At 49.2% G+C, this 20,985-nt stretch overlaps 2 protein-coding genes across 3 annotated transcripts in view; both read left to right on the top strand.

Annotated features, from left to right (window-relative positions):
* The window catches only part of COX10 (cytochrome c oxidase assembly factor heme A:farnesyltransferase COX10), a 90,672-nt gene extending 86,406 nt beyond the window's left edge, over positions 1-4,266 (top strand). For both annotated transcript variants that reach the window (XM_066200645.1, XM_066200644.1), the window contains exon 7: positions 1,983-4,266. In XM_066200645.1, the coding sequence (XP_066056742.1) occupies positions 1,983-2,425 (443 nt within the window). In that variant the 3' untranslated portion in view covers positions 2,426-4,266. The remainder of the gene's footprint in view (positions 1-1,982) is intronic.
* A 10,729-nt stretch (positions 4,267-14,995) lies between these two features.
* LOC136299220 (heparan sulfate glucosamine 3-O-sulfotransferase 3B1-like) overlaps positions 14,996-20,985 on the top strand; it is a 28,914-nt gene continuing 22,924 nt past the window's right edge. The window contains exon 1 of the mRNA XM_066200629.1: positions 14,996-15,521. Within this exon, the coding sequence (XP_066056726.1) occupies positions 15,079-15,521 (443 nt within the window). The 5' untranslated portion in view covers positions 14,996-15,078. The remainder of the gene's footprint in view (positions 15,522-20,985) is intronic.

The raw sequence follows: 20,985 nt of genomic DNA, 5'->3' as shown, positions 1-20,985 counted from the left end.
AATTGAGAAAAGGTGCTAACATCCACATCCAAAAAACCGACTTAAGAAGGATCGAGTCGCTGGATTTGAAGCATTTTGGGCCACAGATCAGGAAATAGAGTGACCTAATTGTGGCCTTCCAGTACCAGAAGAGGCCTAAAAGAAACATGGAGAGAGACTGTTTACATGGGTGTGGAGTCACAAGGGGGAATGGCTTCACACTGACAGGGAGTAGGTTTACATTAGATCTGAGGAAGAAATTCTTCCCTGTGAGGGTGCCAGAGAAGCTGTGACTGCCTCATACCTGGAAATGTCCAAGGCGCCAGGATGGACAGGGCTTGAAGCAGCCTGGTCTAGTGGAAGGTGTCCCTGCTCATGGCAGGGAGTGGAATGAGATGATCATTCAGGTCCCTTCCAAACCACCCTGTGATTCCCATTAAATCACCTGGAATTCGTGGCAGACAAAGTTGTTTTGAAAGCTGCACACCCAAAGTATATGTGTTTATCTTTGTGCTTTGTGTAATCAACTTCCAGAGGTACATACTCACCTCGAGGAGTATTTGTTACTTGTTCAAAAAAGCAGTGAGATGGGTCTTTTACACCACTACTGGATTTATAAGCTACTAGAAGCCTGCATGAAGTCTAATGGAGAGTTCCTTCACTGGTCATAAGGTAGGGGGAAAAAAGGCAATTTTGCAACCCAGGATTCTTATTATTTGCATGACAGCACCAGTGTGAGTTGTGCTGTTGGAGACAAGAACTAGGTGTGCACAGCTCCGAGGAATAGGTGGAAAGGACATCTGAACCATGAAGCTGTTTGGAGGACACAGTGACTTGGGCTTTGTCAGAGTTGCTGGGGAAGAATTTAAATACCTTAACCTGTTTGCAGATAAGTGTTGCTGCTTCTCTCAGGTCATTAAGAAAATGCTGGATGCATGGCCCCATTTGGAGAAGAAGTTTCCATAGAGAATGAGCTCATGGAGGCGAGGAGTTACAAAGAAAGCATTTTAATGTGAGAGCAGAGGGTTTGGGAGCTGGGGAAACAACAGTAAAACCCAGGAATGCCTATAACATTGCAACAGCCTTGGGGGCTTTTTTGTGTCTTCAGATAAAATTAGTGAAGGGAGTTTGGTGTGAGGGCTTCCTGGAGGATCATTGAAATTAGCACATGAGCTGCTTCTGCTTCAGTAAACCCTGTACTGTGTCGCAGGAAGAGCTGTGGAAATGTGGTGCTTCTACAGCTTCTTTTTAAGTGTAAAAAGTAGTTAATTGGTACGTATAGAGTTACTTGATCAAACTGGTAAGAGGTTTCTGCAATTGGTTTGAAGGAGTAAGTTCTCCATCTCCTGTTAGTTCATTAACAGCTTCTGCCAGTTCTGCTCCCTGCCTAGGTCCATGATGGAGCTTGTCCTGTGCCAGGAGCAGTTCCCTCCCTCACGCAGTGGGCAGACAGAGGACTTGGCCTTGCTCCAACCTACCAGGATGTGGTGTTTCCCCAGGTCTCAGGAGCAGCAGCATGTCCTCCTTTTCCTCTGTCACTGAGCTGGGCTCCCTGTGTCTGGTAAATGCAACCACTGCTCCGCCCACTGACTTTTTTCTTCTCTGGACGCACCAACTCAGGAACCTGAGAGTAGAATCCAGAGGCTCCCAGGAATACAGTCTCTTGCCCAATTTTGCTTCATTTCCACCAATCTTCCCTCAGGCAGAGACAAGTCGGTGCAGGAACCATTTAGCAGTAGTTCTTTAGAAGGAAGTGACTTGCTGAAATGCTTTTCAAATTAAGTGCTCCAAAACCAGACAAACCACCATCCTCCAACCTCGTATGAATGCTGTGAAAACCGGAGGTTCCTTACCTCATGGGGCTGCCCTGTCCATGTAGAGAGCGGTGCCACCGGTGTGCAGTGTCACTGGTGTCACGGGTGGTAGCAAACAGGGTGTGACAGCTGAGGTCTGTGTGTGGCACTTCCTGTAGGGACCCTCTAACACTCTCTCTCCCACTGCAGGTGCGTTACTGTTAGGAGGGATCCTCTATTCCTGGCAGTTCCCTCACTTCAATGCCCTGAGCTGGGGTCTGCGGGAAGATTACTCCCGAGGAGGATACTGTATGATGTCTGTCACTCACCCAGGGCTGTGCAGGAGGGTGGCTCTGCGTCACTGCTTGGCCTTAATTGGACTCTCAGTGGTGGCTCCTGTCCTCGACATCACCACGTGGACTTTCCCCATCATTTCGCTCCCTATCAACCTCTACATCTCCTACCTCGGCTTTCGGTTCTACAGGGATGCCGACCGCAGCAGCTCCAGGAAGCTCTTCTTCTGCAGTCTCTGGCACTTGCCAATGCTGCTGCTTGTCATGTTCACCTGCAAGAAATCGGCTCTGGAGAAGGAAGACAAAGGCGATCTACCTGGGGGAAGTCATGAGACAGCTATGGAAATTAGATTGCCTTAAATGTCAATACCTGTCATCCTCGTGACACATCAGGTAGTATGTTTTAGTAATTGCAAGGGGAAATCCTGTGGTAATCTGTTTGAAGAGGAATCATTTGTGCCTAGCAACCACTTCATGTGATAATTTTCTATTTTCTCTTGAAAGGTAATAGTCAGGAGAGCTTAAAGCATTCAGGGCCTTAGGCCCCTTAACTCATCAGAGGTTGATTTAGCCTATGCCAGAAGCACACCACTTTGGGATGGCCTTCCAAAGTCCCTGTGAGTCATGGTCTCTGTCCTCCTGGCTAATGGAGGTAGTTAAAGTTAGGAAGGCACATGTGCACACATGCCGCCATCAGCACTGGCAGCTTTGAGGAAGCCATCAGGAGGTGACTATGAATGATTTCTCACCCTTCTCCCCAAGCACCCTTTTCTTTAATTTAAGTTTTGAGGCACATGAGAGGGTGAACTCTTCTTCTCTGAATCTGTGCCATCCCTACACTGGTATTACACCAAAGCCCTCAGGTTTGGGGGCTTTTTTCAATCAGCTGCTTTTTCCAAGGTTCCCATTCACCTCAGTAGATTTTTAGCTCTCATACTTGGCACAGTGCTAAAGGAGTGAAGAAAATTGTCTTCCAGCACAACACACACGAGCATTTAAACAGCTCTTCTACAGCATATCCCTTGGACACACTGAGCCATTCTACTGTATTTCCATCACAGGGAACTTCGACTTCCGTGTGATTTTATGTCAGTAGTGTTTGAGCCCGGTGTGTCACATCTTCAGCTGGTAAAAATTACCATTACTGTTTATGGCGGAGAGGCTGTGAATTGTGGAGGATGTGAGAAGCATATCCCAGAGCCAGGTGGTTGTAAGGCTTTTCCATGATAATGTGTCTTATGCCAGCCCATTGAGTCTTGGCATCCTTAGACAAGCTCTGGACTGGCATCAAGAGCTTGAGCTGTGTTTAATGTCACAGTGTGGGTGGTGGTTCAGAAGGGCTTCACTTTGAGGGTGATTAATAGGTAAGGAAACACATTTTACAGAAAAAAGGCTGGGGATTTTGATCTGACAGAATGTTCACTTGCTGATGCAGCCACTGCCTCTCCAAAGCAATTATTATGGATGGTCTCCTGAGAAAAGTGCATTATCCCTGTTAAATGATATGCTGAAGAACATTTCTGGTCACAGTTTAACATGCTTGTGATCCTTCTGCTCAGCTGTGGCTCACCCTCAGCTTGCCTGGAGCTGTCTGTGACCTCCTGGTGTGTTCCCAAACACAGCAGGATCAGGGGCAGACAGAGACAGCGATAGTTTATTGTGGTAGTGCCTGTTATGACTTGATGTGTTTTCATGCCAAAATTTCTTTCCCATGTGGAGAGGGACTGGGCAGCAGAATGAGCACTGATCAAAAGATACAGCAATACCTGAAAAGGAAGACACTGTCTTGAGCTTGATCTCACATAAAGCCCCTCAGGAAATGTCACAAATCTGCCACCACAGGTGTATCACACTGACATAAAACCTTCCCTGGCTGGTCTCATGATCCAAGCCTGGCTCCTGGTCTCAGTTATGCTAGTGTAAATCAGGAGTGACATGGTTTAACCTCTGTTTTCTGGCAGAGGTGCTTGCAGGAGCAGGGCCACCTGTTTCCATGGCTCTAAAATAACTGCCTGCAAGATTTGGTGACTTGAGTGATTGCAGGTGACAAGATGGAGCTCCCTCACTGTCTGACAGACTCCACTGTGCTCAAGTTACTGTTGGTGACACTTCATGGAATTGTATGGAAACTGTGCAACTCCTGAATTTGTTTTAAAAATGCATCCAGTCTTCTCTGCAATAAAATGCATATTGTCCAAAAAGAGATGAGTGCTCCAAATCTGTTTGAAACTATTCACTTCTTGTTGAAATTCTGGTCGGATTCAGTTAATTGCAAAGGTATTTGGTAGTTTTGGGGCACTTCTCACAGCAAGAACGTTCTTGACCACTGCAAGAGTAAGGACAGCTTGTGAAATACTGATTTATTGTGCAAGCAGCACACTGAAAATAAATCACATGTGATTGGAAAGGGTTTGTGCGAAACCCAAGAATTTGGTCAACCTTCAGGTGGGAGACGAACCTGGAAAGATCAGATGGCTCACAAAAACCCACCGATTTTCCTCCCAGAGGCACAAAGTGGTGCTGAGGCAGGAGGGCTGTGGGTTTCTCTTAAGTCATTATAGAGCCAGGCTTCAGATGGCCTGCAATGCCTGGGTGCTGCTGAGGAATTCCATTCTGATTGAAGCTCTCAAGGACATGCCTGTGGTTGTGTTCTGAAGAGAGTCATCTTTCATTTCTTGGGCCAAAATGTGTAACATTAACTGGGTTTAGGGCTGGACAGGAGCTTTGTAATCATCATTGAATGTCTGCAAAATGCAGGTCACTGGGTTGCACCAACATCTCCACACCCAGTGGGTCTGGCCTTGAGGGAAAGCATGGCTTTAGAATCAGTGGATCTGGGATTTAAATGTAAGACTATGCTTTATTTAAATTTCTTATTTAAAAAGAAACACTTTCTTTACCTAAGAAGTGTTCTCAGCTCTGCTGCACATTGGCCATGTGTCAGGTGTGGATGAAACTATATGTTGCCACTTGACTGTCTTTAGGAAGTTTTGGTGTTGCATGTGCTTTGCAAATAGACACCTTGCCAAATGGAAGACTTCGCAGGAGGTTTGCAGTAGGTGCTCTCAGGTCTCTTTTCCAATATTGCTGGTGTCACTATGGAAAATGAAAATTCCTGAACTGTCTGCCATCACCCAAGGGTATTTGTGGTCTCTGTGACCCTCCAGGGAGGACTAATGCCAGCCACCCCCTGCCCCGCCTCCAGCACTGCAGTTGTTGCTGCCCAAATTCTGCAGGGGAAGAGGCAGGAGGTTAGGTGTATGAGATGGCTTTTCACAGCAGATAAACCTGAGCTTTCTCTATGCTGGGCTGTGCAAACATCAGGCTTTGAGGGCTCCTTGAACCTGGAACAGCAATTCCTGCATGGGAATGCAATGTTGTTTTTCCCTTATACCATTTGGATAACTTGAATATGGTTGTTTGTCATTCTTTATCCTGGTTACTCAGAACTCCCAATGAACTGGTCCTGCAGAATCACAGAATGGTTTGAGTTTAAAGGAGCCTTAAAGACCATCTTTTTCCAACGCCCAGCCATGGAATACCTGTTCTTTATGTGGTAGTGAAAAAAATAGTGTTGTGCTGCTGTGTCCCTCCTAGCCCTGTGTCTGCTGGTAGCTGGGAGGGTCCCATCTCGGTGTTGCTGTCACAGGAGGCAGCTCTGCACCACCAGAAGCCTGCACTGAAGCTCATGGAGAAATCTGAACCAGTGACTCAAGAGGATGAAGCTGGGTTTTGTCTATTTGAACTTTAAATCTTTTATGTGGTTTTGTGGATAAAACAGTAGCCCTGAGGCTCAGGAGATCTTCATTCTTTCCAGATCTCTGTAGAAGAAATGCACTCCAGCTGTAAAATAGGGATGGAGGTACCTCTTGTTGGAGGAGGGAACAGCTCATGTCTCTGTCAGCCCAGTGCTCTGAACAGCCCTGCAAGGTGAGTGCTGGGTAGGGCTTTGAGGAATTGCAGGGAGGCTGGATCCCTTCCTCTTTCCCTTGCCCTGACATTCAGCAGATCACGGAGCACAGCCCTGGCCTGGCAGGGTGGTGTGGGGAGCTGAGCTACGTGACTGGGAGTTGCCTTGAGCTCTCAGGTTCACAAGGAGCCCCAGGCCTTGTGTGAGCTGTGTGTGGTATCCCAGCAGAGAAGGCATCCTGGTACCCCTGCCAGGGAGGCATCCCAGCACGGTAGGCAGTTGGTGGAACAAAACGCTCTGCTCCTCTGTTCCAGCATGAGTGAAGAAACCCAATCCATGTGCTCACAGCACTTCCCTTCTCATTTCCCCCACTGGGATTTTTTTTCCCTCACTTCCTGTATCAGTCTCCGATATAATCTGCCCCAGCAGAGTCACACATTCACACTCTCCTGGCTCCAGCAACATTTCCCACTCAGCCAGGCCACAGCATTTCGAGGCTTACACAAAACATCCTTTTCAGTTCTGACAGTCCCAGGAGTGTAGGAATGGAAACAGTGATACTGTTAGAAATCATTATCATTACAGATAGAAAGCATGTCCTGGTTGCTCTGCAGAGGTGATTAGATATTCCCTCTTCCTTGGAAATGCAGGGTGTCTACAGAACACTTTGCTATTAAAACAGTGATATCAGCGCTGTTTCCTAGAAGCAGCTCTGCTGGAGGTGGTAATTCTATATGGTCCATTGCTGTCTGTCCCCAACGGCATTTTGAGTCATGGAATTTCTTAACCAGGCAAAGAGCCAGTCCCGGTGAGGGCTCAATGGGATGCAGGATGCCACTTGTGCTGCCCATGGGACCTTGAGTCAGTTGCCTCTTGGTGCTGCAATTTCTTCTTCCCATCATGGCAAGGTCAGTACTGCAGGGCAGGGCTTGTACCCCAGGAGTATGTGTCCAGCCCTTGGCCTCACCCAAGGTAAGTCAGAGTCTGCTTCTAATGTTCATCATCTCCCAAACAGCGTGGGGTTAGTTTGGAGTCAAAGGTCACAACTGTGTTGCGAGTTCAGAAGTGTCATCAGTGACAACCCTCCTCCCTGAGATCCCTCAGACGGTCCCCTTCTGGGTGATTCCCTCAGTGTGTTTTAATCCCCTCTGAAATAAAAGTACTACAGGCTTCTACGGCTCCAACAGGAAGGAGGTTTAATGAGCCTTAGAGCTGCCTTCTGAACTCTTCTATTCACAGAATCCCAGAATAGCTGGGGTTGGAAGGGACCTCTGGAGATCAACTCATCCAGTGACCTGCCAAGGGAGGGTCACCCAGAGCAGGTGACACAGAAATATGTCCAGGTGGAATTGGAATGTCTCCCGACAGGGAGACTCCACACCCTCCCTGGGAGTTCCAGTGCTCTGCCACTCTCAGTGGAAATAAGTTCTTTCTCATATTGAAGTGGAACTTCTTGTGTTTTAGTTTATGGCCACTGCTCCTTGTGCTGTTGCTGGGCTCCACTTAAAGACTCTGGCACCATTGTCCGTCACCTCTGCTTTTCTGCTTCCAGACTTCACCTGTTTGCACTGAAGATTTTATAGCCTGGGTCAGCACCTTGGGCTACTTTCCAGTATCTCAAAAAAGTACAGTTCATCTGTTTCACAGAACAGGGTTGGCAAAACAAGCTGTTTTCCCACAATGTGGAGATGTTTTCCTACCGTTCCTAACCAGTTCTGGCACCCCCAGGCCTTGGAACGAGAACTGACGATTTGGCAGAGGGCTCAGGCTAGCTCATTGAACCATTCTGGGAAGGTGCTGGGTGTTTCTCCCAGTGCCTGAAAGGTTGTGGCTCCCAAAGGCTTGTTTGAGTATTGCTGATCTTTCCTAAGAGATGCTTTGCATGTGGTGGGCATGGACTGTACTGGGGAGCTGGTGAGGAGTTGCTGCCATGGCTCGTGCTTTGGGAGAGCACAAGGCCTCAGAAAAAGTTGCTAGAAAGGAGGGTGCTTGACGCTCACCACTAGCGCTGGAACAGCTGTAAATTCATGCTTTATTCCCATTTTTGTAGGACACCTTACTCAGTCTTGCCCACTGAGTGAGTGGAGTGGAAACCCAGAGGGAGGTTTCCATGTGTCTCCAAAGTGTGGACAGCCCCCAGGACTACAGCTGTTTGGCAGCTGAGGTTTTTCCCTGGTTTTGCTGTCCCAGATGCAATCCCCATGGTCCTTTCTGCCCCCTGCTCCCCTTTTTAACGCTTTCTACTGTAATTACATTACATTCCTTTTCATACTTTTTTTTCATGGAATGGATGCTGTAACACAAATTGCCTGTGCCCCTCAAAACTGCAGTGGTAGCCAGACTGTTCTTCAAGGGAAATGGAGATTTTGGGGAGTTGCCCTGGATTTTCTGATTGGAAACAGAGGGATCTGATCTCCCACACTGACCAGACTGTCCCTAACTGGGAGAACTGGGGACATCTTGACATCCTGCCTATCTTCCTCACCCATAAAGCAAATAGGGAGAAGAGGGAAAGAGTCATACCTTTGGGTAGGGTGCACAGAGACCAGACCATGCTGCCAGGGGATCTCCCAGCCTGGCAGGACGGGCTTCTGAACTTTTGGTGCAGGATTGGACACATGGCACTCCAAACTCATTTGCAAAGAACTGTCTTCCTCAGAGACCCATGCTTTGGTTTTTTTTTAATCACGGAAAAAGATCAAGATTTTTGCTGCTGAGAAAGGCTGAGAGATATTTGGGATTTTTTTTTTTTCATGGAGATGAGACACTGTATCAAATTAAAGTTGAAACAGAGATGCAAAGAAATTAATTAAGACATTTCCGCAGTGCTTCCAGGAGAGCTGCTGGACTGCATCCAGACTGGGGAAAGGAACAGCCTGAGTTTATCAGCTGAATTCCGAGGTTTGGATGGATATTTGTGCTGCAGAGCTGCCAAGGCCCTCCGTGCACTGAACCACTCCCAGCAGCATCAAAGGGAAATTCAGGCCTGGCAAGGGCAAGCAGGATGGCTGGGGCCACATAGTCACCCAGCAGCAGAGAGGAGTACTATTTAGGTCTCCTCTCCCTCATCTGTTTGCTCTGGCCTGGTTGTTATGTTGCACTTGGCTTTCAGAGGGAGCGGCGACTGGCAGGAGCTGTCAATATGTTGGGAGTGAGGCTTATTAACCCTTCTCACTTCAAAAAACGAGCACTGGGAAGAGTGTAGTGGAAATGCCTGCAGGCAGGTTTTCCCATGCCATCTCTTGCCTGTGCTACTCAGAGCTCCGTACAGGGTGCAGGTCAGTCCTACACCCTATGGGTCCCCATGGACTGTGGCCAGGCCAGGCAGTGCCTCTGGGGCTGCCAATGGATGACAAACGCTTCAGTTTTAGGGTGGGAGGGGGTTTGTCCTCTGTGGTGTAACTGCTGCCCGGCAGGTCTGGTCCCCAGGAGTCACCCAGCACTGCGTCCCACTCTGCTGCCGGGAGCTTCCTGCAGGGATTGCTCCGTGGGGGTGTTTGGGAGATGTCCGTGGGTGAGATGAGGAGCCACCAGGCTGGAAGAAGTGCAGCTGAACGAGGGCCCTGCAGACCTGAGCTTTGGTGGCGTCTGTCTCTGGAGCCGTGACCATGCCGGAGGCGCCGTCGGACCCCACAGCTCAGAGCTCCGGGGACGGTCCAGCGCCGCCCGCCGCCCGTGTGCCTTTCTTACCGTGCGGACGGCCGGAGGGCCGCGCTGGACAGACGGCCGGGGGGACAGGGACTGCGGACGGCCCGGGGGACAGGGACTGCGGACGGCCCGGGGGGACAGGGACTGCGGACGGCCCGGGGGACAGGGACTGCGGACGGCCGGGGGGACAGGGACTGTGGACGGCCGGGGGGACAGGGACTGCGGACGGCCCGGGGGGACAGGGACTGCGGACGGCCCGGGGGGACAGGGACTGCGGACGGCCGGGGGGACAGGGACTGCGGACGGCCGGGGGGACAGGGACTGCGGACCGCCGGGGGGACAGGGACTGCGGACGGCCGGGGGGACAGGGACTGCGGACGGCCGGGGGGACAGGGACTGCGGACGGCCGAGGGGACAGGGTCTGCTCCGCGCGGCTGCCGGGATGCGCGGGCCGAGTCTCGCTTGGCAGCGGTGGCGGGAACTCCCTCTGTTGACTTCTCCCGAAGTTGCATCCCTTCATCCAGCGGTGTCCCTGGCTCTGGTAATAAATAGCACCTTCCGTAATGTCTGTAGCCCTCACTAAACCACAGAGCAGGCTCATTATTGCTGCTTTTGTAGCCTTTGCAGAGCTGTTTTCATTTATAATTGCACCCCGCAGATCTGTTCATAATAATTTTCCCGGCTGCATCCCATGCGGTCCAGTGCTGCAAAGCCACATTTTCATAGTAGCTGTTGTTGGTTTTAATCACTTGTTATTTGGATGATATATTAATAGCAGTATCTCTGTGAAGTTTTAGAGTGTTTTCTTTTTCAAAACATTTACAATAAAAGCTAAGTGTTAGCCCTAATAACACGTGTTTCCTTTGGATACCTCCTCCAGCGATGAATCCAATGAACTGAGGGCTCAGTGGAGAGCCCGTCTCACCTGGTCCTGTCTCACCTCCTCCCCAGAGCCTCTCCTGAACCTGGGATTAAAAGGTGTTTGTGACCCCAGTGGGAATAAGGGTGCTTGAAAGGCACTGTGTGGTTGGAGGGGTGTGAGCTTGTAATTGCCCATGTATAGACTGTAGGGGCTGTAATAATCCAAACTATATTTTGCAGATGTTCATTTGCATCTTGCATTCTCCTAAACCCCAAATAACCCATCACACCTTATTTCCCAGTGATGAAGGATGATGAGGCTGGGTGGTTTGATGCTCTTGGGATGAGAAAGCACTAGTGAAAACAGAAATAAAACCAGAGCTGTTGCCTCCTGAGCATCCTGAGCCTGTGGGTGGGGAGGAGTGGAGTGATGCTCTTTATTTTAGCCATTTATGGGGGAACCATCCCCCCCCCCCCCAAACCTGTCTTTGCTGGAAGTAGTTTAAATGAACACTTAACTCACTGGGGCTGGTGCCTTTCAGAAGGCGACTGTGAATGGACTCCTCACCCACTTCAAAAGGCCATGGTGGCGTGCCCACTGTGCTGCAGGTCATTCATGAACACTACAGGAGATGTAAAAACATCTGCTAGGTCCATGCCTGCTCCTTTCAGTACAGTTACTCCCCTTGCTAATAATTGTCTGTGTTCTGTCATCTAGAAAGGGACCTTGTGTTCCTCCCAGGTATTCTAATGCTAATTTGTTTAGTTAAAAAGAAGAGGCTAAACAGATGTGAACCATTTGGTTAGGTTGTAGTTCATTTGTTAGGAAGTGCAAAGGATTCTTGGCAGGATATTAAATATTACCTTGGCTGATCACAAACACTTCATATTTCAAGAGAGGAAGGGAGGTAGGGACTGCATTCCATAAATCATCCTTTTCAAAGAGACAGAAAAAGGCAAACATTTGATAAATCTGTGTCATTATACTTAGAGATCAAAGGGGGTTTTACATATGTATTTATGCAACTGGCAACCTAGGAGACAATAATAACAAACATAGATCTCTAACAGCTTTACAAAAATAAAAATTAGCCAGTTCTAATCTGTAATTATCTGGGAACTGCACGAGGTAGGAGGTTGCTAACGCTAGAGCTTTGTTGAGCTCAGTGAGCAAATGTTAAGTCATTCATAAATACATTAGGAAGTTCCATGGGCAAGAGGTTGCCAAAGCCACTGGGTGGTAGCAAGTCATGGCCACTGCACCTGCAGCCCTGCTTTTATCCACAGAGCCAAATTAGGCAGGCATGGGGTTACCAGAGCCAGAGCTCACCAGCGAAAGCAGCATTTCCCTATGTGCCTTGATGAAAATCATTCCTTTATGATGAAAATATAGAATGATGAAAATATATAATGATGGAAATATGTAGTGATGAAAATCATTCCTTGATGATTTCCCAGCAAATTATCTACAAGGAATCTACCTGAAGAATCCCTGAAGGCAGGAAAATTTCCATCTGTGGGCTCTCTCCTGCTTGCCAGTGAGTTACAGCTCCAGGTCTGGTACCTTCCATGGCCCCACCTGAATGAGCCCTCCCACTATTCCCAATGGGCTGGTCCACTCTATACAGCTCAATAAGTACAGGACTGGAGTCAGAGGCTCAGGTAAATCAGGGAAAAAGCCTGAGACGACCTCAGAAGGGGTTTGCAAGCAGCAGAAGTAAGAGGAAGACTAATGGAGACTGCAGTGGTTATTGCTTTAATCCAGGGCAGAATTTAATCCAGGGCAGAGGAATTGAAACTTCTCCAAAGCAGCGAGGGTCATCCCATCACCCAAAAGGAGAAATCCAGTTGTGTTAAAGTAATTTCATGGACAAAGCAATGCAACCACAGAAATTAGAGACGGAGAAGTAGTATTATGTCATCTCTCCTTTCCTTCTGGCCAGTTACTGGGCTGATTTCCTATTCTCTTATGCTGGTTTAAAATGACTTCAGCAACTTGGTTTCTGCATGTTCCCATGGGAAACTTCCACAGTCTATAGATTTCACTGGTAGGAAACTCTTCTTGACAGTCAGACTATATTTTCCTTTACTCGATTCCATCACATCACTCCTACTTAGGCCTCCTTGGAGCACCCTAAACACTCTTCTCCATTGAAGTCAGTGCAGTTATGCAAGCAGTAAATTTGGCTCTTGGCACTTGGAGAAATAGATATTAAAACCCCAGGGATGAATTAGGGAGCAAGGGGAGGGAGGGCAGTGGCGGAAAGGAAATGGTTTCAGGTTCAGAGAAACAAAATCTCCTCTTACATCTGTATAGCAATGCTGCCCATGGCCCTGGGGAGCATGCCCAGGGCTAGGCAGTGGGACACTGTGAGAGGCAACAATGTCCCTGGGGTCTCCCTAGGATGCTCCTGGGATGTCCCTGGTCAGTGGTGGGGTTACAAAGCCACAGCTGAGGGCTCCAAGGCATTATGTGGCACTTGGACTTGGGTGCACAGGGGTTGCATAAAGTCCTGGGCATTTGCCTTGCCAGTGGCTGAACTGTTTTGAGTCCCAGTGAGGGTACCACAGTCACCCCATGGGCTGTCTCCCCCAGCTGGGATGGCAACTGCCTGCTGGTCCAGCAATCCTGATCCAAGAACACTTACTGCAAGCTGTGCCTCTATGAGTTAAAGGACATGAGTTTTTCAGGACAAAATCCCAAATCTCCTTACGCCCTTCCCCCAGCTCTTACCTCACTTTTATGACATTAGGACAAGACCAACAGATGTGTGCAGTGGTGGAGAGATGGCTGTTGACAGACACACAAGATTTATCTGTCAGTGATCTTCAGCTCCTGTATTGCCTGGAGCAGCACAGAGTACACTGCACAGGACGTGTGGCAGAGGTGTGGGGAGGAGACAGCAATAAGAATTTCCTAGGGTGGGAAAAAGTGAATAAAGAAGTGCAGGACTTCTCTTCCTGGGACCCTGCAAGGGGGAGAGGGCTGAGATGGTTCTGTGACTGGGGAGCATCTCAGAGTATTGCAATAAGGACAAAATCCCATTACAGATACATATGGGTGGACGAGGAATGTAGAAGTCCCACACCAAAGCCCTGCACCTCAGTGTTTGGGTGCTGTATGTTCCCAAAAAGGGGGTGGTGTTGGCTGGTCACCTCCTCTCTGGCCAGGTCACTGTACAGCAGAGCACTCCAGGGTTACATGCTCTAATGCCTCGTTTTCCCACAAGTATGCACTTGATTAGCATCATGAAATGGTGAATTACTTTTCTCAAAACAGAACTTTAACCATGTCAGGAAAACTGCAGCCTGTTTGGATTGGGACCAAAAGCACACTGACTGGATTGTGGGTACCTGCTCCTATTTATCACCCCATTAGGGCTTATTCCTGCAGATCTCTGAAGAGCTGTGTGTGAAGCCTTCATCTTGCAGAAGAAGGAGCATTCCAGAGCATTTCAGAAATGGCCTCTTCAGTGTCAGAAAAATAACATTTGCTAAAAGGACATACAGATTTTCTGGCTGGGAAGAGATAAAGTAACAAGGTGAAACTCAGCATCCAGACAGGACAGGAGAAGCACTGGAAACTGCTGCCTTGTGCCAAGACTCCAGGAAAATGCTGGAAAGCACATGGCTGCATCTGTAGGACACTTGCCCTGGGAAGAGTCACCCAGGGTAGATGTTGGTGAGGTGAGCTGACAGACCTCACCCTTCCTGTCGCCTCAGTGTGGATTTAATCATAAAATCACAGAACAGTTTGGATTGGAAAGGACATTGACGACCACCACATTCCAGCCCCCTGCCATGGGCAGGGACACCTTCCCCCAGACCAGATTGCTCCAAGCCCCATTCAGCCTTGAACAGTTCCACGACTGGGATATCCACAGCTTCTCTGAGCAGCCATCACCTTGGCTTAAAGGCCTGCTGGGTTCTCTGCTTTCTGCCCTAGTTTACCAAATGCATTTTGCACTCTCCAGGCCCATCTCAGCAGTGCTCCACTAAGTGACCCCTTGTCAGGAGCTGCACCTTCCCAGTGCCACCTGTCTAATCAATAATCATCACGAAACAGGATATGGAGACTGTACTGATGCAGCTCAATTAGTTATTGATTAACCAGCCAGCAAGACAACCACTGCACCCCCAGTGCTGACCCCGGCTGGCGATTGCCGGCAGCCGTGCGGGCCAAGGCGCGGGAAACCCCGGCCTGGCAGGGGACGCCCAGCACACCGACCCCGCGGGCGCGGCCCCGGGACAACCTCGGCGGGCGGCGAAGCCACCGCCCCGACGGTGCGACCCTCCCCGCCGTCAGCCAATAGGAGCGTCCCCTGCGCGCCTCGCCCCGCCCCTCCTCATTATGCGAGACTCGCCGGCTGCGATAGGCTGAGCGCGCCGCCCGTCCCCCGGGCCCGCGCCCCGCCCCGCCGCTGCCTCTGCCTGCGCTGCCGGCGGCGGGAGACGGCGCTGGGCGGGCGGCAGCGCCGGGCACTCGGCGGCGATGGGGCCGCGCTGAGGCTCCGCGGGTGCCCATGAGGCGCCGGGCAGAGCCGAGCCGAGCCGGGCGGGCTCCAGCCATGCATCCCGGTGCGCCCGCGGGCACATGGGGCAGCGCTTGAACCGCTGCCTCGATGTCCCCGTCGCGCTGCCGCCGCTGAGGCGGAGGCTGCTGCTGCTTTTCATCATGCTCTTCCTCTGGCTTTATATGTTCTACTCGTGCGCCGGCTCCTGCGCTGGGCTGACGACCCGCGGGTCGCCCGCGCCGCCCCGCGCCGCCCCGCCGCTGCCCCCGCTGCTGCCGGGAGAGCCGGGCGAGGAGAGCAGCCTGGAGGAGCAGCGGGCAGCGCCCGACGCCGGCAGCCCCATCTCCAGCTTCTTCAACGGTTCCGGTACCAAGCGGCTTCCGCAGGCCATCATCATCGGCGTAAAGAAGGGGGGGACGCGGGCGCTGCTGGAGTTCCTGCGGGTGCACCCCGACGTGCGCGCCGTGGGCGCCGAGCCCCACTTCTTCGACCGCAACTACGAGCGGGGACTGGCCTGGTACAGGTACGGGCCGGGCCGGGCCGGGGCGGGCAGCGGCCCCGCGGCGGGACGGGGCTGAGCGGCGTCCCCGCCGTCCTGCGCTCGCCGTCCTGCGCCGGTGCGGGGATGCGGCCGCCCCGGGCTCTGGAGCAACTTGGGGAGCGCCCAGGGGGAAGAGTAAATGTTCCACTAAATGCTTTCGCCCGGAAAACAGCCCCTAAAAATACAATAAACTCAGAACGCAACTGCGGTCCCCGTTAGCCCAGGCGGCAGCGGGGCGTCTGCAGGTTTTCCGCGAGCCAAACCGTATTTATATCTCTAAAAAGGTAAAATCTTAATTTAATATTTTTAAGCCTTCTTATTCCGCTGTACTTCCAGGTCTTTTGCTGGAGAGTATTTTTCCTCCAGCTCAGGGTGTTGCTGAAGGGATGACTGGTGTGTCTCCCGGGTCTGCACGGGCTGGCGGGCGGTGGGCTTAGCGACCGCATGTTTGCGGGGGTTTTGACCCATTTGGGTGGTTTGGGTTTTTTTTTTTTGTAGCCATTGTGGTGGGATTTAATCCGTTTTCTTTTTTCCCCTTCTTTTTTTTTTTTTCTTTTTTTTTGAGGGGGAGGCAAGCTGGGGAACATTTACTCATTTGGGAATTTTTTGATACGTTTGGAGGGGGTTTGACCCATTCCGAGAGCGCTGCCTGGAACTGGCAGGCGGCAGCTCCACGCTCCAGATAAAACTTCCTCACTCGCTCCCTGCGTTGTCTCCGTTAACTTTCTCCTACCCCGTAATCCTCTCTGGAGCTGACCGATTGCCCGAGGTCGCGATCGCCCGTCCGGCGCTGGACTGCGGGAGCAGTGCGGGGTGTAGCGGGTAACGGGCGCGTCGGGAACGGGATGAACCCTTTGGGCTGGGACAAGATTATAAATTTCTGCCTTGCATCCTGTAAGGATGGATGTAATTCTAAGTGATTTTGCGAGGAGCAGCCCGGTCCGGGCTGTCTGTGTGCGGGTGGGCTCGGCGGAGCGGGCGGCGGTGGGTGCGGAGGAGAAGAGCGATCGGACACCGAGCGAGGGGCGACTCCCGTTTCGGTGCCTTTCTCACCCTTTTCCCACTGAAATTCCTTTAGCAGGAGTATTTTGAATATGTTTTTCTACTGAGTGTTTACGGGAATACTAAAGGAGCAGGATGGAAACTTTGAAGCTGGATGGGAGCTGTGAATTGTAACCTCTGTAGTCTTGAAACTCCCACCCGGCAAGTCCGATTAGGTTTATGTCTGTTTTTTTAATGTTGCCATCCCTCAGCATTTAGTGAAATTAGTGTAGGATAAGATCTGATGAGGAGGAAGTAATTCTTGAAAGCTGTTTCGTTTTAGGAGATTCTGTCATCTCAGTGTAGGATGTAGTGTGTTGTCCCACAGCAGCCCAAACAAAAACTTTGTAAATTCAGCTGAATTTAAAAAAGTATTAATCTTGCATTTTGTAGGAGAACTTGAATATAACAAAGCAGAAAACCTGTCAGGATTTATTAGCAAAATGGTGTTGTATGTGTTGAATTCTGTTTTTAATTAGGCACCTAAATTAGACCATAAAATGGTTGATTAATCTTTTACAAGTAGGAGGTGGAAGGGGAGAAGGAGAGAATAATGCTTATGATTGAGTTCATCTGTTATCCCAGATGTAGTGGGTGAAAGCCAATATTTAAAGGACACACATTATTTTTAAATTTGGAGAACAGGTATCAAAGCTGTGTTTAACCTCCTAAAACTTCACCTTATCAGCTGCTGAATTTTAAGCAGTGCGGGTCCTATCCCTGCAAATACGCAGTAGTTTTTCATTAGTATATTTGCAAAAGGGCTGTTTTCGCTGAACTCTGACAAATCTTGAGGTCTGAACGGTGGTGCTCTCGAGTAGCAAGGGTAAGTGATGCTGGAAGTCTTGTAACCAGTCGAGTGTGATTCACCCCGAAGATGGGAGTGTGTCTGGCTGGCTGTGGGACTGGGACCTGGGTCAGTTAGGGGGGACTAAAGAATGCAAAATACTTGGGGAAGGATGAAAACCAGCAGACAAGTTGTTATATATTGTGCATTATTTCTAACTTAGAATTAGATGCAGAAGTTTGTTCCTACAAATTTTGTCATTAGAAGTCAGATCCAACACAGAAGTAACTCCAAGCTCTTGCTGACTTCAGTGAATCTTGGCTTCTCAGCATTCCTCAAGAACATGTTTATTTCTCCCAGACCTTATGAAGCTTTTATTTATTATCTTAGTATCAATAAGGAGATATGTTTGTATTTTGTTAGTGGCTCAGTACAGTTGGATTAAAGATGAGCTGTGAGCAGTGAGCTGGGCAAGCCTCATCTCTGTTTTTCAGATGCTTTCTCAAATCAACTGAACTGAACTGGGGGAGTTACTGTGTTATCAGCACTCGGAGTGCAGTGTAAATCCAATTGCTTGGCTTTGAAAAGATGAAGACAGAATTTTTGACCCATGTCTCATCTGAAGTGTGTTTCAGCTAACTGGCTAAGTTTGTTTATATTTGTTAGGAGTTTTTGTTTGTTTGAGTTGTTCCTGCCGTCCAAAATCTTCTCTTTCAGATTTTCAAGATGCAGAGGCATCAGATTTATTTGTTTAGCTTGATGAATTCTTATTTTTGGAGGTCATTGTGATTAATCCTGTTTAACTACTTATTTCTGTCTGAAGTTTTCATCTATTGAAAATAACTTTAGAAGGAGGGAACGCAAACTTTTTCCTTGCTCCATTTTCCGTAGAGTGAAATGAAATCTGTTGGTTTGTTTCTGCAGTGTGGAAAGCAGAACACTGTCAAGTGGTGCTGAGTATCATTCCTGAAAACCAGGGGGAAAACAGGAAAAATTAAATGGCTTTCTTTGATAGTGAGATAACTAAAATTGGGTGGAAATAACTTCTGCACACACACTGCAGGGTTCCCCCCCCCGCTAATGAATACAGCATGTTAACTGCTTCTAGTGAAAATATGTACCATGATAGAAGAAAAATGGGATCCAGCCACTATTACAAACTAATTTTCTGAAGTGCCTTGATTTTTGGATAGTAGAGGAGTTCCGTCTTCGCAGGAGTTGGGAATTCAGCTCGACAGCCTGCGTGCGTGTGTCTGGCTGAGCAGCCTGCAGGGATGTCATTGTTCTCTTTGGGGTTTACTGTAGAACTTGGTGAGGAGGAAGGAAGTGTTTCTTGCAAGCCTAGAAAATCAGTTGTTGAATTTCTTTTATTATTTTCTTCATTTGATTGAAAAATGATACATTTTGAAATGTCCTAGGGACTTGAAAACCTGTTGTCCTATAGTTAACGTAAGGAAAGAAAAAAAGTCATTAGTGTTACGTGTTTTGGTTTTTTTCTTTTTTTTTCTTTTTTTCAGCCCAGTGGGCTGTAATGCCCAGTCCCTCCTGCCTTGGCTGGGTGTTGCCAGCCCTACTCAACATCACTGATTTATATTTCAAATCTGTAACTCTCTGCTAGGAACCCCTGTGCCGTGACTGTGCCAGCTTTAACAGCAACAGCAGGACTGGGCTGAGCTCCTCTGCCTTTAGCAGTCCACCAGGGAGACTTCTTGCCCTTTTTTCTTTTTTCTCTTATGGAAAATTCTTAAAACGCTGATGCTTTGTCTTCCCACTGCTGCTAAGTTACCTTAATTCATTCTCCTTGCTGAAACTGGGTGATTTGGATTAGTAGGATCAGGCCCTGTGGTCTGGTGGCGTGTGATAAACTGTTTCAAACATGCATTTCTAAGACTTGCAAATTGCTTGGACTTCAGTGTGCAAAGTCCTGCTTGCCAGCAATTCCTGTGTCGGCGGAAACTTCCTTATTTTTTTTTATTTTTCCCCATGAGCCTCCTTTTTTCCCCCCAAAGAATGTGTGGGAGTAGAAGCTGGTGCTTGCAATCGGCCAGGCTGGGAGCAAGGGAAGAATAAGGAATTATGGTTAAAAGTTTGGGGTGAAAGTCCTCATGATCCAAATCTTGAGCAAGGCAGGATTTTGCCCTTGTGTTTGGCCATTCTCTATAATCTCAGCTTTAGTGAAGGTTTAATACCTGCTGCTTGATTGCCTTCCCAGTGAGCAGCACAGACAGAATTGTAGCTGCCTTCCTCAGAGCGTCACATGGTTGATTGGCCCCAGGAAGTTTGGGAACAGTCCTGATACCCCCAACTGGACTTTGGGTGCAAATGACTGCATCTGAGCAAAGACTGGTTCCTCCACTGCAGTCCCGTGAGTTGTGCTGGGTCAGAACAGGCATCTCCTAAATGACAGTTGTGTTCCCTGGGAAGGTTTTGCCAAACGATTTTGGTGTTGAGATTTCCTTTTCCTGATATGAAAAAAAAAAAAAATTAAAACTCAGCTATTGACCCTGCCTCGTGTTGTGCTTAAGCAAGTGGGGATTTTTAATGGTCTCCTCGGAATGTGCATCGAGTTCAGTGGCCACTGCAGTGGCTCCTTACGACATGTCCTGAGCTGCTGTGTAATGTTGGCAGGAAAATGGCCCCCAAAAAGAAGGGCTGGGCTGCTATAATCAGTCAGCAAGGCCCTTGTGTTTGCATGGGATCATTCCTTTAGATCTGAGGAGGGTTGAGTTGTTCAAACAGATGGCAAAGATTATTCGTGTTGCTGGGGTTTCAGTGCACTGCTCTGTTTCAAGCATGTTGCCCGATATGACGCACGTGACAAGTTCTTCCCAGCACGACGCTGGGGGGATGACATTGTCTGTTGTGATCGGGTTTCATGGCCTCACCTGTTGAGCTGCTGAACTTTTCAAAGTTGACCAAGCGTTGGGGGTGACGGATGCGGATGGAGGATCTGCCTGGCTAATCGTGTTAGCGCGGGACCACACGGCCTGCCGGGAGCATTGTGCTCCTTGGCATGAAAATGATGGGAATGAAAACCCACGGGCTCAGCTCTGCGTTTGGGATTTAGTATTTTTTTCTTTTCAAGTGGGCCATGGCAGGTGTCTGTAACACACACCGAGCGTTGGATATCTCAAGGCACTTCCAGGCAAGGCTTTGTTTTTAAAAGCATCCAGCAAGCTCTGGGTGCAGTGGCTGTAGAAACTCTACCCGAACCACGGTTCTTTGGACCTGTATTTCCAATCTGCCTGATGATAGGAATGTCCTGCATTTGGGCCTCTCTTGCTGAGCTGCTCTGTTGCCTTGAGCCTGGGTTTGGGGCTATTCACCCATCCCAGCTAGGAAGAAGTCTAATTTTGTGATCATTCAGCACGGGATTCATGTCTCCTGGTGGTGTGACTGTGGGTGACCAATGGGTTCAGCTGACAACGAATGGGCCAGGGCCATGCGGGGTGGGTAACATTTGGGTTCAAAGAACAACATATAGTGGGGACCTTGTCTCAATGGTGTAATTAGTGGGTCAGGGGCCATCAACTACTACCTGTTGTCACCATATGGTGTGTGAGGACAGGCTGGAGAGGCTTCTTCCTTGGTTTGTGGGAAATGACTAAGTGCTGTGCT

This window comes from Chamaea fasciata, unplaced genomic scaffold (genome assembly GCF_029207755.1).
Source record: "Chamaea fasciata isolate MVZ Bird 193981 ecotype frontalis unplaced genomic scaffold, bChaFas1.0.hap1 SCAF_19, whole genome shotgun sequence".
In the NCBI taxonomy this organism is placed as follows: domain Eukaryota; kingdom Metazoa; phylum Chordata; class Aves; order Passeriformes; family Sylviidae; genus Chamaea; species Chamaea fasciata.
This window is presented reverse-complemented; position numbering and strand designations above follow the sequence as displayed.